The sequence below is a fragment of the Triticum urartu genome, chromosome 5A (assembly GCF_056163025.1).
Source record: "Triticum urartu cultivar PI428250 chromosome 5A, HENAU_Tu73, whole genome shotgun sequence".
Taxonomy (NCBI): Eukaryota; Viridiplantae; Streptophyta; class Magnoliopsida; order Poales; family Poaceae; genus Triticum; species Triticum urartu.
Genome location: NC_141877.1, coordinates 37,887,046 through 37,903,069, shown reverse-complemented (window position 1 = coordinate 37,903,069; position 16,024 = coordinate 37,887,046). Strand labels below are relative to the sequence as shown.

The window sequence follows — 16,024 nt, the reverse complement described above, 5'->3', positions numbered from 1 at the left end:
GTGACCTCGTTAATCAAATAACAACTCTTTGTTCATGGTCAGGAAACATAACCATCTTTGATTAACGAGCTAGTCAAGTAGAGGCATACTTGTGACACTCTGTTTGTCTATGTATTCACACATGTATTATGTTTCCGGTTGATACAATTCTAGCATGAATAATAAACATTTATCATGATATAAGGAAATAAATAATAACTTTATTATTGCCTCTAGGGCATATTTCCTTCAGAAGTATCATAAATGAAAGATCTGAATTCCTCCTTTACGTCGTCATCATGCAGATGGCGTACAATGTTCTGCTGAATGTGCCATATACATAGTCTATGGTTTGAGTCTGGCCAGACCACCCTTATTGCTCTCTGCATTGCAAGGTCCCCATCTGTGATCACAGATATCGGATGCTTCTGTGCCATGCAATCAGAAAAGGTCCGCAACATCCACTCGTATGCCTGGCTTGTTTCATGAGAAATTATACCACAGCCAAATATAACAGTGCTGCGGTGGTGATTCAACCCGACAAAAGGCACAAATGGCAGATTGTATTTGTTGGTTCTGTATGTGCTATCGAAAACAATGACGTCTCCGAAAGCCTCGTAGTCAAGTAGCGATTGACTATCAGCCCAGAACAGTCCCTTCAGATGGCCATGCTCGTCTACCAAGTACTTGAAGAAAAAATCCACATCTCGCTCTCGCCTCGCCATCATGTGCATGATCACCGTTTTAGCATCACCGGCACTGATTGTCTCCTGCTTATTAGCATGGCAGAAATTATAAACGTCCCTCTTTATGCATCCAACCTTATCAAATCCACCGTATTGAAAGCACAAAATATCCATAATACGGTATTTGCGGATCCCACATTTTTCCATGTCCGCAGTCACTACAAGAAATATGTCAACTTATGACCTTCTTCAGTGACCCTCGAAGAATTGGTCATAAATTCATGACCATTTTAGACCAATTGGTCAAAAGCTGTTCAGGGGGCTCCAAACCCTAAACCATTGCGACCATTTTGGTCAGAAAGGTCGTAATTTCCTTACACGAAATGGTCACAAAGCAAACAGTGCTAGTCCGCTGCCTTATTTCTAGTTGTTAATGACCAATATAGATGGTCATAGCCTTGTAGATTGTGGTGGGTTGTGATGACTAGGCGCCATCTCATCAGTTTTGCCTATGTGTCATGTCCATGTGGCGGTTTTTGCCCTAGGTTGTGAAGCAACCTATATTTCTATCATTCCCAAAATTCCCAAAAAAATCTCATAAATTCTTTGGGGCATATCTTCATCAAATATGTAAAAATCCTTCCTTGCCTAGTTCAAAACTAATTCAACAATATTCATTTTCCTATTCTGTTCACAACAACACTTTATGAAGGAAGTGTTATTTATATATTCTTGATTGCCCTCGGAATTTTTGGGCACTCTTTCCTATCCAAATCATTACCGCATGACAAAATTCAGCTCCATTTGCCTAGCAAATCTTCCTCGGCAAATTTCCAAAGTTTTTGCCCACCTAGAAGCATTGTGAAGGAAGTACCTTTTTTATATCTCTAAATGACATGAAATTTATACAGTTCCTTCATATGCCCAAATTATCACCCTCCTCCAAATTGCAGCTCAGTCAAATCATCTATGTGAGCCCAGGTTCAATTTATATTTTATGGCCAAATTGGCACGTTGCAAAGCAAGTGTTATATATACCCCTCCTATACCCTCAAACTTTTCGGGCACTCTTCCATACCCAAATCATTGCCACATGCTAATATTCAGCTCAATTTTCCTAGTAAATCTTTCTCGGGAAATTTCCAAAGTTTCTACCTCGAGAGAAGCTTTGTGAAGTAAGTACTAGCTAGGCTTACCCAAATGATGTGAAAATTTACCAGCGCATGACCATACCTAAGTAACTTACCTACACCAATTTTGAGCTCATTTCATTCATCCAATCTCTCTCACTAGTTTTCCCAAGTTTCTGTCCATAGAAGAGCATTGTGAAGGAAGTACTACTTTGGCATGTCCAAATGGTATCAATTTTCTACAATGCTTTCCTATGTCCAAATAACCATCCTCCACAAAATTTCAGCTCACTCCATTCATTATTTTGAGCCCAGCTTCAACATTCATATTTTTGTCCAGCGTGGTACTTTGCAAAGCAAGTACCACCCAGGATCCTCCTTTTGAGCTAAAAATTTGTGAAGACATTCTTCTTAGTAGATGATCATCCTCATCCAAAACTCACGCCCATTGGCCATGTGCATTTCCCGTACCACTAATCAAACACTTGGCTGCTAATTCATGTTTGAGCATCGATCGGTCTCCTCGTGAGAATCTTATGTTGTAATTTTCTTTCTAGCACCAACCTGGGGAGTTCCCAACCCACTAGACATCTCTAGGCCGCCCAGAACACATGGCAACATTACGGTCACGCGGTGACCACGCGACGGGCATGCAAGTTTACGCGCTCTAGAGTTGGGGCCCTCGGCCACCGCCCAAACCTCGACGTATCGCCACCAAACCATGTATTTATGATTAAATAGGTCCTTATGTAACTAGAAATGATTTTTGGAAAAAATAAATAGCAAACTATGAGGCAGCTGCAGTTCAAATTTGACCCGCTTCCACCTGAATCGGCGGAAATTTGTCTTTTTCATGAGAGGTGGATCAAAAAAATTTACACCCAACCATTTTGTCAATTATGCATTAAATATGGCCTAGTATTTTATAAAAATGATTTGGTCCAATTTTGCAACAATTATTTGGTAGTTCCTTCACAAAAAAAACCTCCTTTCGGGCACTCGAAAAATGGAAAATGGTTTTTTCGTCCAACGAAAATGAAAACTTCCTTAGACAACATTGTTTGCCATTCCAATATGCACTCTTGTGCACAATATGAGAACATTTGAACAAACTATGCCATGAATGTGGCCATAAAATTGATCATTTGGCTTGAAAGCCATTGATCTCCACACATGATAGCTCGTTTCTGAGAACACTTTTTTATAATAATTGCCATATTACAAGTTTGTTATTTTTCCTAGGAACTTGGCCACATATGATGACACAATGCGAAGGTTTCCCATTTTTTTGATTTTTTTTGAATTTTTTATGCCCGTTTCAAAATGCGGTCAAAACGGTGGGAATGACCGTTCCTAGCTAGTGGTTGAATCTTGGAATTTTGTTGGTGTTTCTCTGATTAAAAAGATACTTATGTACCTAGAAATGATTTTTGGAAAAAATAAATAGCAAACTATGAGGCAGCTGCAGTTCAAATTTGACCCGCTTCCAGCTGAATCGGCGGAAATTTGTCTTTTTCACGAGAGGTGGATCAAAACTTTTTGCACCCAAACATTTGGTCAATTTTGCATTAAATATGGCCTAGTACTTTATAAAAATGATTTGGTCCAATTTTGCAACAATTATTTGGTAGTTCCTTCACAAAAAAACCTCCTTTCGGGCACTCAAAAAATGGAAAATGGTTTTTTCGTCCAACGAAAATGAAAACTTCCTTAGACAACATTGTTTGCGATTCCAATATGCACTCTTGTGCACAATATGAGATCATTTGAACAAACTATGCCATGAATGTGGCCATAAGATTGATCATTTGGCTTGAAAGCCATTGATCTCGACACATGATAGCTCGTTTCTGAGAACACTTTTTTATAATAATTGCCGTATTACAAGTTTGTTATTTTTCCTAGGAACTTGGCCACATATGATGACACAATGCGAAGGTTTCCCAATTTTTTGATTTTTTTTTGAATTTTTTATGCCCGTTTCAAAATGCGGTCAAAACGGCGGGAATGGCCGTTCCTAGCTAGTGGTTGAATCTTGGAATTTTGTTGGTGTTTCTCTGATTAAAAAGATACTTATGTACCTAGAAATAATTTTTGGAAAAAATAAATAGCAAACTATGAGGCAGCTGCAGTTCAAATTTGACCCGCTTCCAGCTGAATCGGCGGAAATTTGTCTTTTTCATGAGAGGTGGATCAAAACTTTTTGCACCCAAACATTTGGTCAATTTTGCATTAAATATGGCCTAGTACTTTATAAAAATGATTTGGTCCAATTTTGCAACAATTATTTGGTAGTTCCTTCACAAAAAAACCTCCTTTCGGGCACTCGAAAAATGGAAAATGGTTTTTTCGTCCAACGAAAATGAAAACTTCCTTAGACAACATTGTTTGCGATTCCAATATGCACCCTTGTGCACAATATGAGATCATTTGAACAAACTATGCCATGAATGTGGCCATAAGATTGATCATTTGGCTTGAAAGCCATTGATCTCCATACATGATCGCTCATTTCTGAGAACACTTTTTAAAAATAATTTCCATATTACAAGTTTATTATTTTTCCTGGAAACTTGGTCACTTATAGTGACACAATGCGAAGGTTTTCCAATTTTTTGATTTTTTTTTTGAATTTTTTATGCCCGTTTCAAAATGCGGTCAAAACGGCGGGCTTGACCATTCCTAGCTAGTGGTTGAATCTTGGAAATTTTTTGATGTTTCACTGATTAAATAGATACTTATGTACCTAGAAATGATTTTGGAAAAAATAAATAGCAAACTATGAGGCAGCTACAGTTCAAATTTGACCCGCTTCCAGCTGAATCGGCGGGAATTTGTCTTTTTCACCAGAGGTGGATCAAAACTTTTTACACCCAACCATTTGGTCAATTGTGCATTAAATATGGGCTAGTATTTTAGAAAAATGATTTGGTTCAAATTTGAAACAAATATATGGAAGGTCACTCACAAAAAAATCATTTTGGGCACTCAAAAAATGGAAAATGTATTTTCTGTTATTCGAGGGAACAATACTACTACTTATGAGGAACCTTAACAAACATTGTCAAAAAAAGAGAAGGAAACTTACCGCCGATTGTCATGGTGCTGCGTTGGATCTCCCCGATGCTGCAACGGAGCTTCATCGGGCGCCGTGGTGCTGCGTTGGAACTCTTGAAGCACCGTCAAGAGATGCAATGGAGCTTCATGGGGATGTCATCGGTGCTGCGTTGAAGCTTTTTCACGCTGGGTGCTATCGTGACATATTGATGTGATTGAAGGACCACCAATGGACAGATCGGGCGGCTAGCCAGGCGGATGATTTCTAGGAAAAATCATCTGGCTGACTGGTAGTATCTACCTATTGTTAATCAATTACGACCAATTTAGAAGGTCATAACATCATCAAAGTCTATACTTCGTTCTGATTGGTCTATTGGCATGTCACGCGGATCAAGCATCACAGACCATCGGATACTCCCAGATCCAACGGCCCACACCCACGCACCTTCTCACCCCTCGTCCTACCCACAGCCCAACCACCCAAACCCTAACTCCCCTCCCACTCCAGCCGCCGCTGCCCCCTTCTCCCTCCCAGATCCAATCCTGCCTGCGTCCTCCCGCCCCGGCCTCCATCTCCATTCCTGCCCGTGTCGGCCACCTCCCTCCGGTGGACTGCCTCGCCGCCGCCACCCCCACCGGCGAACTCCCTCTCCTCTCTCCTTCTCTCCCTACCCAGATCGAGCAGCTCCTCCTCCCCCTCACGCTCCCATCCACTGACCCTGTTCATCCTGGGAAGGACGGAGCGAGCTCCCAGGCTGGATGCGTGCTCCTTGCAGCCAGCTGATCTCGCGCCTGGCCATCGCCAAGCGATTCTACACCGCGCAGCTCGGCCACGCCGGTACCCTCCCTTCCCCCCTCTCGGGATCGATTGGATCGAATCACTCTGCGCCGGGTTTCGTGATTGATTGATTGATTGGTTGGTTGGTTGGTTGGCTGATTGATTTGCCGGTTCTTGCATGCGGGCAGGCGCAGATCGGGCGGGGATGGACGAGCTGGACATGGACGGCGACAAGAATCTGGGCAGGCCCGACTTTGCCTACCCCTACTGCTACGAGGACCACGACATCGCCTCCCTCGTCGCCAACCTCGAGGAGGACCACCCCTTCGAGCCCCACGCCGCGGTCAGTCCCGATTAACCTCCTCCTCCTCCTCCTGCTTGGATTGTTATCTAGAGATCCATGGAGTACGTAGTATATCTTTGAGCGGGTGGCCTGTAACAAGAACGAGAGCCTCTTGTTCAGGGGTAGGGGCGTTGACCTGGACGACCCAATGAGTCCTCCTCCTTTTGTTTCATCTCTTGATGGACACCTTGGGAATTCCTAGTGTAAATTTGGTTTGCGTAATGCTCTGGTGAGGTCTGGCAAATGATTTTAGATCTGCACAAGGGGTGCAAACTTGGATCAATTGCGTTTAGAGCTTGGGCCTGTGTAATTATTCTTCTGTGGATTATGGAACGCAAGAACCGTTCCTTATGATCCTGGGATTAGTAGTTTGGGCGGGGAGACCTTGCCTGGGCTTTACTTGTTGTGCTCTGGCAGCCTACTGAAACCAAATTATTCTTGTCAATGTCCCTTGACTGGGCACGTGGGAAGAGCCTTTCTTTCTCCAGTTATGTGCAATAGGGTATCAACGCCTGCCATCTTGAAGTAGTGCTTCTGCTCGCTTTGTTGCTGAAGTAGAGTTCTTGTTGATTCATCTTGCTAGCAACTGAGTAGCTTTATATTAGGATCTGCTTGAGTCTCTATGATGTTCTCTCTTAGTATCATGTCATGAGCTGTGAGTCGTGCATCTTGCAAAATGGAGTAGTTAGAGTAGCATCTTCGATTAACTAAATTGATGATAACTGTTGTTAAGTTGGGACTTGCAAGCAGTAGTGCTTGCAAGCAGTAGTTCCCTCTTCGTATCTCTTCTTGCTTGCAGTAGTTTAATTTATGATTTGTCTTTGGTGGAGTATTTCTTGTTGGCAAGTGTGATGTCCATTCGCCTTATTCCATCGCCTGATTCCAAACGCCTCCTCTGTTTTTTGCAGGTCTGGCAGCACCGCCGCGTCGACGACGAAGGTGGTGACCGCGGCGGCGAGCGGCGCGAGTTGGTGGCTGCGGGATTGGACGGCACGGCTCATATATGTGCTTCTGACTAATCCAGCTTCTTTTGGTCTAGCTGGGCATTACTTTGAGTTCATATATGTGCTTGTCACTCCATAGGTTATAGTGATTCCCTTTCTTTCCTTATATGTTCTTGTAGTTTGGTTGCTTTCCCATTCATGCATGTTTGTACAGCTATATATAGTTTTGCTGTGAATCTGTCGTGCATGTATTGAAATGCAGGAAATGTTGAATACATGTTCACTCTCAGTTGGGATATTGAATTGTACATAGTTATGTGATTCATGTCTGCTTCTTATCTTATTAAGTGATTATCTTTATGTCCTTGCTACCAGTAGGATGGTCAATAGCTTGTTTTGTAGTTCTCTACTTTATGCAAATAGCTTCCTATAGCATGTTTCTACTATCTGTGTGATGCTGAACAATATGCTCTTAATCTGTTGCTATATTCTCACCAAATGCATAGTTTATTTTCTTAGACCTACTGTTAAACAAAGCCTTAATTTGTATCATTTTTCTTAAAAATAAGCATAGAATTCCTGACTCTTATGTTATATGATCAGCTTACTCCTGCTTCAACAACTGTACTAATTCCTGACTGTTGTATGTAAGGAGTAAAATAGTTTACTTGAGTGATATCCACTAGTTCACTATCTTAGAGCACCTTTTTAGCATTGTGGGCTGCTAATAGTATTTTAGACTTATCATATCCTCTCTGGCGCGATGGCAGGAGCGCATGATAGACTACTAAATGGAGAAGTATCTGCAACGTTCAGCGTCAAAGATGATGCTTACCAGATGTTCTACAGCAGCCCCATCCATATCATCGGCATGAAGTTAGGTATCTACTCGTCCTAAAATTGATGGCCTGAAGCTTGATGCATGTATAATGTGACACATAGCAGGATATCTGAATAATTTTGACATGTTTGCTCTGTTATCTAGCAGTAGGTTGATACTTGTCATTTGCCCTTTCCAAATATATCTCAGTTTTGTTGTTATGAGAATGTTATATGCATGGTTTCTTATTAGATCTCAAATTCTGCAGCTATGTTTCATTGTTAGGAGAATGTTATATGCACGGCTACACTTGATTATGTTCCCTAACTTTTCCGATTTATAATCCGCAGATTTTGGCCTTCATTCGTCAAAAGTTTGTGTACAAGGAATTCCAGGAGAAGAATCTTTAAGTAAATAATTTATATAGATCAGGATCTTATGTTTTCGAGGTGGCTGCTGCTGTGACCAAAGATTAGCCTGGAGATGTGCATCAGTCTTTAGTTGATGTTGCCACCATATTTTGGTGCCTGTGTATTTGACTGTATGTACACATGTTATGCTGTAGAACTTGATGATCATCGGCTCTTGTGACATATTGTACACCTGTAGAGCTTGTTATACTGTGATTGCATTTGTATGTGTTGATGTAACAGATTGTTGCTTCTTGTTATTTGAAGTATTACACCTGTTTTCTTTCTATTTTGATTTTAATATTGGTTCTTTAATTATTGGCATATTGAAATCTGAGAAACATGACCATGACAATAAGGACCCACAAACCAGAAATGGACATTTGGGACCCGCTTATTAGAATCTGACAATTGGGACCCATTTGAAAAAGGAAAAAGAAGGGCCACAACCCAAAAATAAAAAGGCCGAATTATAGGGCCTGGCCCGTGTAGCTTACCCAAATTGAAAGAAAAAAAACAACAAATAGGTTGAATTAATGGGCTCGGCCCATGTAAAACACCCAATTGGACCGGGCTGATTTTAACCAACGACCTTTTCAATTCATCGCAATTTTGCCACGTCAGAGTGCCACGTCAGATCCGACATGGCCTGGGGAGAGAGCTAGCGACCAAAACAGAAGGTCATAGGATCAACGACCTTTTGTTAAAGGTCGCTATAGTCAGTTTACGACCGCCAGCTTTTGACCTTCTGTTTTTGGTCACAAAAACGTCGTAAATGAAAATTTGTGACCTTTCAGTGACCAATAGTGGTGGTCATAAGTTGACATATTTCTTGTAATGAATGTCCGCTTTCTGCTCATCGCTAATTCGTCTGTGCGAACACAGCAGACAAGAAAGATCCCGTGGGGCTAGAGGATGGCTGTGCTCATCGATGAAATCCTTGACAAACCACCGACCGGTTTCCTCCTATCTCGTAATGACCAATTTAGCATTACACCCAACACGAGTTAAACTTCGTGGCCTCCTTTTTCTATCTTCCATCTTTCTTTTCATGTGCTTATCTTCGCGAAACCCTTGACGACTACACACAATTTTCCTTAAAATTATGTATTTGTTGGATCCATCCCACTCAACGTAGCTTTTCCTCACACTAAAACCTTTTGCAAGAGCATATTTGTTGTAGAATTCATAGCCTTCAGCCTCACTATCAAACATCTTGCTGACAACATTTACATACTCGAACATACTCTCATCACTTGCATACGCCATGTCTTCCTGCATATGACATGTGAGGGAAACCAATCATCAACATCTTTCTGTTTATCAATGTTGCAGGTGTAAAATAGCTCATAGGCAAAGACAAGTGCATGGAAAAGACTTTGCTGGTTTGACATGTGAGGGAAACCAATCATCAACGTCCAACAAGTAGTATCTCATCTTCCTTTAAACTATATTTCATGCGCTATGCAAACCTAAAGTGATGATGACTTTAATAAACTAAATTAAGTGAACTATGGAACCAGTATCTCATCTTCCTTTAGTATATCTCATCTCAAACGTCAACATCTTACTTAAACAAACATGATGCGATTAGCTCAAGAGAAACTATGCCACGATGAAGCTTTCCATTCGTTGTTCTAGTCCGTACCCGGATCTTGTGGGGTTGAGGTTGTACTGCATGCACGGTGGAGGGGCGCAACGGCCAAGAGAACGAGCAGAACGCCAAGCCGAATTCATACCTTAAGGATGGTACGCGCGAAGAGATGGGATCGCCCGCCGCGGTCGCCGCCGATTCAGCCGGCGCAGATCCGGCCTTCTTCTTCTTCGGTGACGGCGTGGGGGGCTGGGGTTGGTTGGGTGGAGGACGAGGACGATGAATTTATTCCTCTCGCCGGGCAGGTCGAGGACGGAGAAGGTCAGGAGCGGCGAGCGGCGACGAATAGATCGGAGGAGAATTCTGAACTGGATCGAGTAGACATGGATCTGGTCCTCAGGTGATCGGTTCAAGAAAAGATATTTCCCCCTGGACCATTATGCCCTTATCGCAATTAACATATTAAATTTAATAAATTAAAATTCCCCGCAAGATCTGACGGCTAATAAAAATCAGACGTGATCAGACATGTAAGTACTGCTAAGTACTCCGAGTACTAACCCAATCACCGTAAAACAGCTCATATATTTATACTAAATGTTATTTTAGTATATTAAATTTAAATCGTCTATGTGGATCTTTGATCATATATGTGAAGTAATTGTAAATAAGAAAATGTGTACTATTTCCTTTATAAGATATGCCATATAACTAACTACGTCTACTCATTCTCTATAGAATGCATAAAACCAATTATCCCTAGAATGTTCCATGCCGCGGTGTAAGGCAGTTTAGGTACTATATCACACGATATTTCTCAGTCCAAACACATGAGAGATCAACATACATGACACACGTAAGAGAGAGCGGTGATGGATATCAAATCGGCAGAATTCGATGGGACGCTTTCTGTTATGACTACGATGTCAAAACAGGAGAAACCATACATTTTGGTTACAATAGTGTGTATTTCGTCATGTACCTTTCAGCAAGACATCCAAACGGCGAAGCCAAGCGCCTGATCCGTAAGTATATTTTATTATTATATATATTTTTATTAGATAATGATATATAAAGAACGATGCTTAACATCTTATTTAAATATAGCCGACATTTACGACGAAGGAGAAAGAACGGGCGCCTAGAGCAACCACTATAACATAACTATAACATGCAAGTCCGAAACATGCACGCCATTCTACAGAGGTGGGATGATTACCTAGCGCGGGTCCATTGTCTCACTGGTGAAACATCATGACCATCATATGGTTAGCAATTATACTCACTCTTCAATATATTTACTATGTAAGACCATAATAAAAAATTAATAGATGCATTTAACAAATTTCAGGTTCTCTAGAGGCGAATAGTTGGCAGGCTTGGGTTACAACAATATAGTACTACCTGGTTGGAAATGAATAGATGAATAGTCCAGTTAATTCAAAGTGATTACCATATTAGAAGAGATGGCCGCCCAGAAATCAACGGGGTTGCATGGAGTCTTTTTCTGAGACTTCATGAATTACTAGATGTTGGAGTGTGGGTTGTAATCCTTGTTTTTCCATGTGATGATAGACACGTGTTGACCATGAGGTTTAGAAGTCTATGATACTATAGATAGGAAATATGTTCAGATGACTCCGATGACAGCTCGGAGGATGAAGAGGATGACGAAGATAAGGAATAGGAACATTTATTTGTTTATTTTGATTATCATATTTTTTATTTTTACATTCTAGATCATAATTATATTTGTAATATATTTAGTTTGAACAATTTCAAGTTCGTACTATTTATTTGTTTTGATGTTTGATTTCATGTTAGCTTTAATATTTGTAAAAACAACTGTGGCAACTTAAAGACAAGATCACGTGGTACTACTAACTGGCAGGAATTAATTTGGATGAACTTCCTTTCAATCCGGCTAATCGAAAAAGAATATTACAGTACATTAAAAATCCTAGGAAGCAAGATGAGATCATAAGAAAATATTTAACCAGAGGACCTTGCAGGACAAAGGAAGGCTTTATCTATCCATAGAAGACCATTGCAGAATCTTCTTTTCTATTGTGATGGGAAAAAGTTCTTGCAACATCAAAAAAAGTTCTTGCTACATGCAGGGGCGGTGCCCGCTATTTGGCAATGTTTGGCTCCTGCCACACCTGAAATTTTCTATAATTTGTACCTAGTATAATACTTGTACATGTACAACTTGCAACCGCTAAGATTCAGTGCCTGTTAGGCTTGGTTCATGGCATGGCTTGGTGAAGTTTTATGTAAGGTCAGTGATTGCATTCATGTAGGCTTCTACTAGTTCTACACATACTAGTCAGCCTGGTGTATTGGTTCAGTGGATTGTTATACTTAACCTCGTTGTTAGATTTTCATCATGGTTTTATTTCTGAGTTTGCATGTAGATGAAGCTGCGGCATGTGCAAACCTAGATATGTGGTCATTGTACAATGTACATGTAGATGAAGCTGCGGCATTGTACACGTTGCAAAGCTTGTTAGTCGTGTTAAGAGGTGCCATCTTGGTGTTGTGCATGTATGGCACCAAGTATGTGTGTGAGTCTGCATCCAATAGTTAGTTAGTTACAAGCCTACATAATAGGAGGAGTGAATCACACGTACATGCATGGATAGAGTTAGTTGATAGATTGTCTTAGAGGAAGTGACGAGATGGCCGAGTCGTGTGGTTGAGTCATGGGATTGCTAGTGGCCATTTGTACCGGCTAGTGGAGCTAGTCGTGGTGCGGCTGGCTTGTGTCGTGCACTACTAATAGGTTGTGTAACAAGTTCATTTGTGTTGGTAGTGTTAGGTTGATCTCTATCCCGTTCGAACCCAACGGGTCGAACGGACCCTTGACTCGTGCCCTGATCGGGGGCGCCCAACCAAACCATGGTTGGTGGGCCCCTGTGACCCGCTTTATATAAACAGAGGTGGGGGTCGAGGCACGTTTTACGAGGTTAATCGCTGCCACAATCCCCACCGACACTCCTTTCCGATCTAGGGTTAGCGCGGCGCTCACGGGAAGCACACCACCGCCGCCATCTCTGTCCACATCGCCGCCGTCATCACACCACCATGGCCGGCGCTGGATCGAGCTCATCCGCACCTGGAGAAGGTAGGTTCACCGGATCTACTAGCCTACTCCGATCTAAGGCCTATCAATGGTTTCAGAGCCAGATCGGGCTAGTTGATTTCGGTACAAAGAAGAAGAAAAATAAACAGGAAAAGAAAAAGAGATCCCCTCCCCAAGAACCCTAATCAGAGGGCAAAGGAAAGTTCACCGGCAGAGGGCCTCGGGCCTCGCCGGCAAAGTGCGCCGCCACTTCGGCCGCGCCGTTCCTCTCGATCCCCACACGCATCAGCTAGCCGAGGTGCGGGGAAGAAGAACACAGCCTCCCAAGGGGGCAAAAGGGCACCACCACCGCACCGCTTGACGGCGGCGCGCTCTCCATCGGGAGCTCGCGCACACCGGCAAGGGGGGCAGAGGGGGCACCGCTGCTTCACGCCGTCTTCGTCCTTGGTGACACAGAGAGGAGGTGGTGGTGGTTGGAGAGGGGTGAAACAGGAAAGGGGAAAGGAGAGGAGGCGCGCGCGGCGCGGTGGCTTCCGCCGCCGTCGCCGGCGGCGGGACCGGGCGGCCGGGGCACAGCCCCGAGCTCCGCGTCGTGAGAGAGGCGAGAGAGGAGGCGCAGCCGTCGCTCTCTCTCTCTCTCTCTCTTTGCCAAAGGAGGAAGGGGAAGAGGGATCGCGCGGCACTGCGGCGTACGTCGCCGTCGGCGGCTAGTGCGGTGGCCCGACTCGTGCGCGAGAGAGAAGGCAAAGGCGAGCGGCGCGCGAGGGGAAGAATGTTTTAGGGTTTCCCCTCGGCCTCGCTGACGAGTTGTTTTGATCGAGCGAAATCGACGCTCGGCCGTCTGATCGCATCGGACGGCAAAGAAACAAACCCTAGCGCTGGGATGGGCCACTGGGCCGAAATGGACTCGCGCGGCTGGGCTCTGGTTGGCTGGCTGCGCTGAGCAGGCTGCGGGCGCAGGAGCCGCTATGCCAGCCGTGGCCAGCCGCCACGGGCGAGCGCGTCGGGCCAGCTGACTTTTTTATTTTTGTTTTAATAGTTTTTGTCCGGATTTTTTGGGCAAATTTCATAAATAGTTTTTCTATGCAAATTACTTTCCAACGAATTTTTTTGTTTAGAAAATAGAAAAGCTAACAGAAAATGACTCTGAAAAGTAAAAGTAAAAAGTTCATGAATTTTTATTCATGTTTTTCCGCTGCGTAAATAATTAGTGCTCTTTTACAAAGAAAATAAAAGTTTACATAGTGTTATTTTTTAAGAGCATGTTAAAGTGATTATTAGAATGAATATGATTATGTTATGTTTATGACCAACGTTATTAATAACATGATCGTGTTTTATTATTGAAATTTAAAGGTGCATTTATTTCTAATTTTGCCCAACGGTAATATAGATTTAATTGCATAGACAATTATATGTTTAATTTGACCAACATTAGATTAATGCATATGATTGTTATATTGATGTCACTTAAATTATGATTTCAGGAGGCTTTCACTTGATGAGTTGCTTAAAAGAAGTTTCGACACTCAGAGGTGACAATCACACTGAGTGGAGGAAGAAAGTTGAACTGGCATTTGTTTGTGCTGATCTGTACTGGGTTCTGGATGAACCACAGCCGGTCAGACCTACAGAGTCAGTAAGAGAGACCACTGATGATGATGCTACATGGGCTAAAAAGAGGGGGGGGGGTATGCTCCTTTGGAGATGTCCTACATCATATACAACCAAAAGTGGGTCAATGCAAACAAAAAGTGCATGGCCTTTATAAAGAACTAGGTGGTACCCCGCGCGTTGCTGCGGGATTCCTAGATGAGAGCTGGTGCAATGGTACATGTTGAAATTTGAAAGCAAACATATACTTGCGTGCTCCATGCTTGCTATGCCTTGACTGGCCTTAAGGCTTGCTGTAACATTTTGAGAAATTTTGCTGATATATATTGATGTAAACAATATTTTGGGAGCAATTTCATTGAAATTTTTGGCGTGGCCTATCTTTATTTTTGTACCATTTGCACATAGTAAAGTCTACATAATCATCCCAATAAAGTGGATAGCAGCCCATATATACTTCACAATTCAGATTTTCATAGTTCCATAAGGTGAATCCATATCTCACTACATGCATAGGATCATCATGTAATTACTAATGGAAGTTCGACTCGTTTACAATTTTAGCCATAATATAAATAATTTAGATAGAGGCATGCAGTTAAGCCATATATAGTTGCATAAGCTTAATCCGTATACATGCATATGATCATCATGAAGTAGTACAAATGAGAGTTAGAACTGATTACAAATTAAGCCACAATATAAAAAAAATTAAATAGAATGTAGTTCGGTACCGGTTGCATGCGTGATTGACCATAGCAGCCCATATATACCTCTTCTCATAATATAGTAAAATACTGACAGATCCATAAACAGAAACACCAAGTGATGGATTACATGAAACATTAACCTAGTGGAATAATAATTGAAGGGCATAATCATTTTTTACCCGGAAGGGGATAATATTTGGTTGTGTTTCTATCATGAAATGTCAAATAGTCTCTCGAACAACATGCAAGGGCGGAAATTCAGTTTCCGTGGTTTGCTAATCTAAGTTACCAGAGCTTGTGGAAAGTCCATGTTGAATTCCATGATACTCTTCAATAGCATGCAAAAAACCTCAGTTAGTCTGGTCGGCAGAGGTGCTAATTCAGGTTAAAAAAAATACGAACTACTATTCTCTCTTCCCCATCTTCAAAAAACTGCATATGACACTACAACACGTACAACATTACGAGGCACTCTAAAATGCCTCCAAAGGCCATGGAAGTGCCTGTACATGTCTTTTGCGGCATTCCTTCAAAAGGCTAGAGATGGCAGCGAAGGGAAAGGTAAATAAAGGCGTTTTGCAGTAGCGCCTCTAAATCAGAGGAACCGCGGCGTTCTGAAAAGTGACTCGAAAGCTCCAAGATTCAGCGGCATTAAGAAGGCTGCTAGCTGAGTAAAAGTATGAGCGTCTTGGAAAGGGGCCAGCGGGCTACCCCACAGCAGTTCTCACTCTCTGGGATAGGATATGCAGGTCAGGCCACATCAATATCTTCTTGCAATTAACACTTGAGCAAGGCCCAGTGGGCTATCATATCAATATATATATTAACCAAACACCATATATAATCCTAAACTCAACATCGGCAGTCGCAA

The 16,024-nt window shown here is 42.3% G+C and overlaps 1 protein-coding gene and 1 long non-coding RNA gene across 2 annotated transcripts; one reads left to right on the top strand and one right to left on the bottom strand.

Annotated features, from left to right (window-relative positions):
* Positions 1 to 212: 212 nt before the first annotated feature.
* On the bottom strand, positions 213 to 872 carry LOC147967806 (protein FAR1-RELATED SEQUENCE 5-like). The gene has a single exon (XM_087523256.1). It carries the CDS (start codon positions 870 to 872, stop codon positions 213 to 215), a length of 660 nt encoding a protein of 219 aa, XP_087379382.1.
* A 10,403-nt stretch (positions 873 to 11,275) lies between these two features.
* LOC147967805 (uncharacterized) lies at positions 11,276 to 14,796 on the top strand. The gene is made up of 2 exons (XR_015603198.1): positions 11,276 to 12,871; positions 14,317 to 14,796. It is a non-coding gene; the product is annotated as an uncharacterized LOC147967805 (long non-coding RNA).
* Positions 14,797 to 16,024: the final 1,228 nt, after the last annotated feature.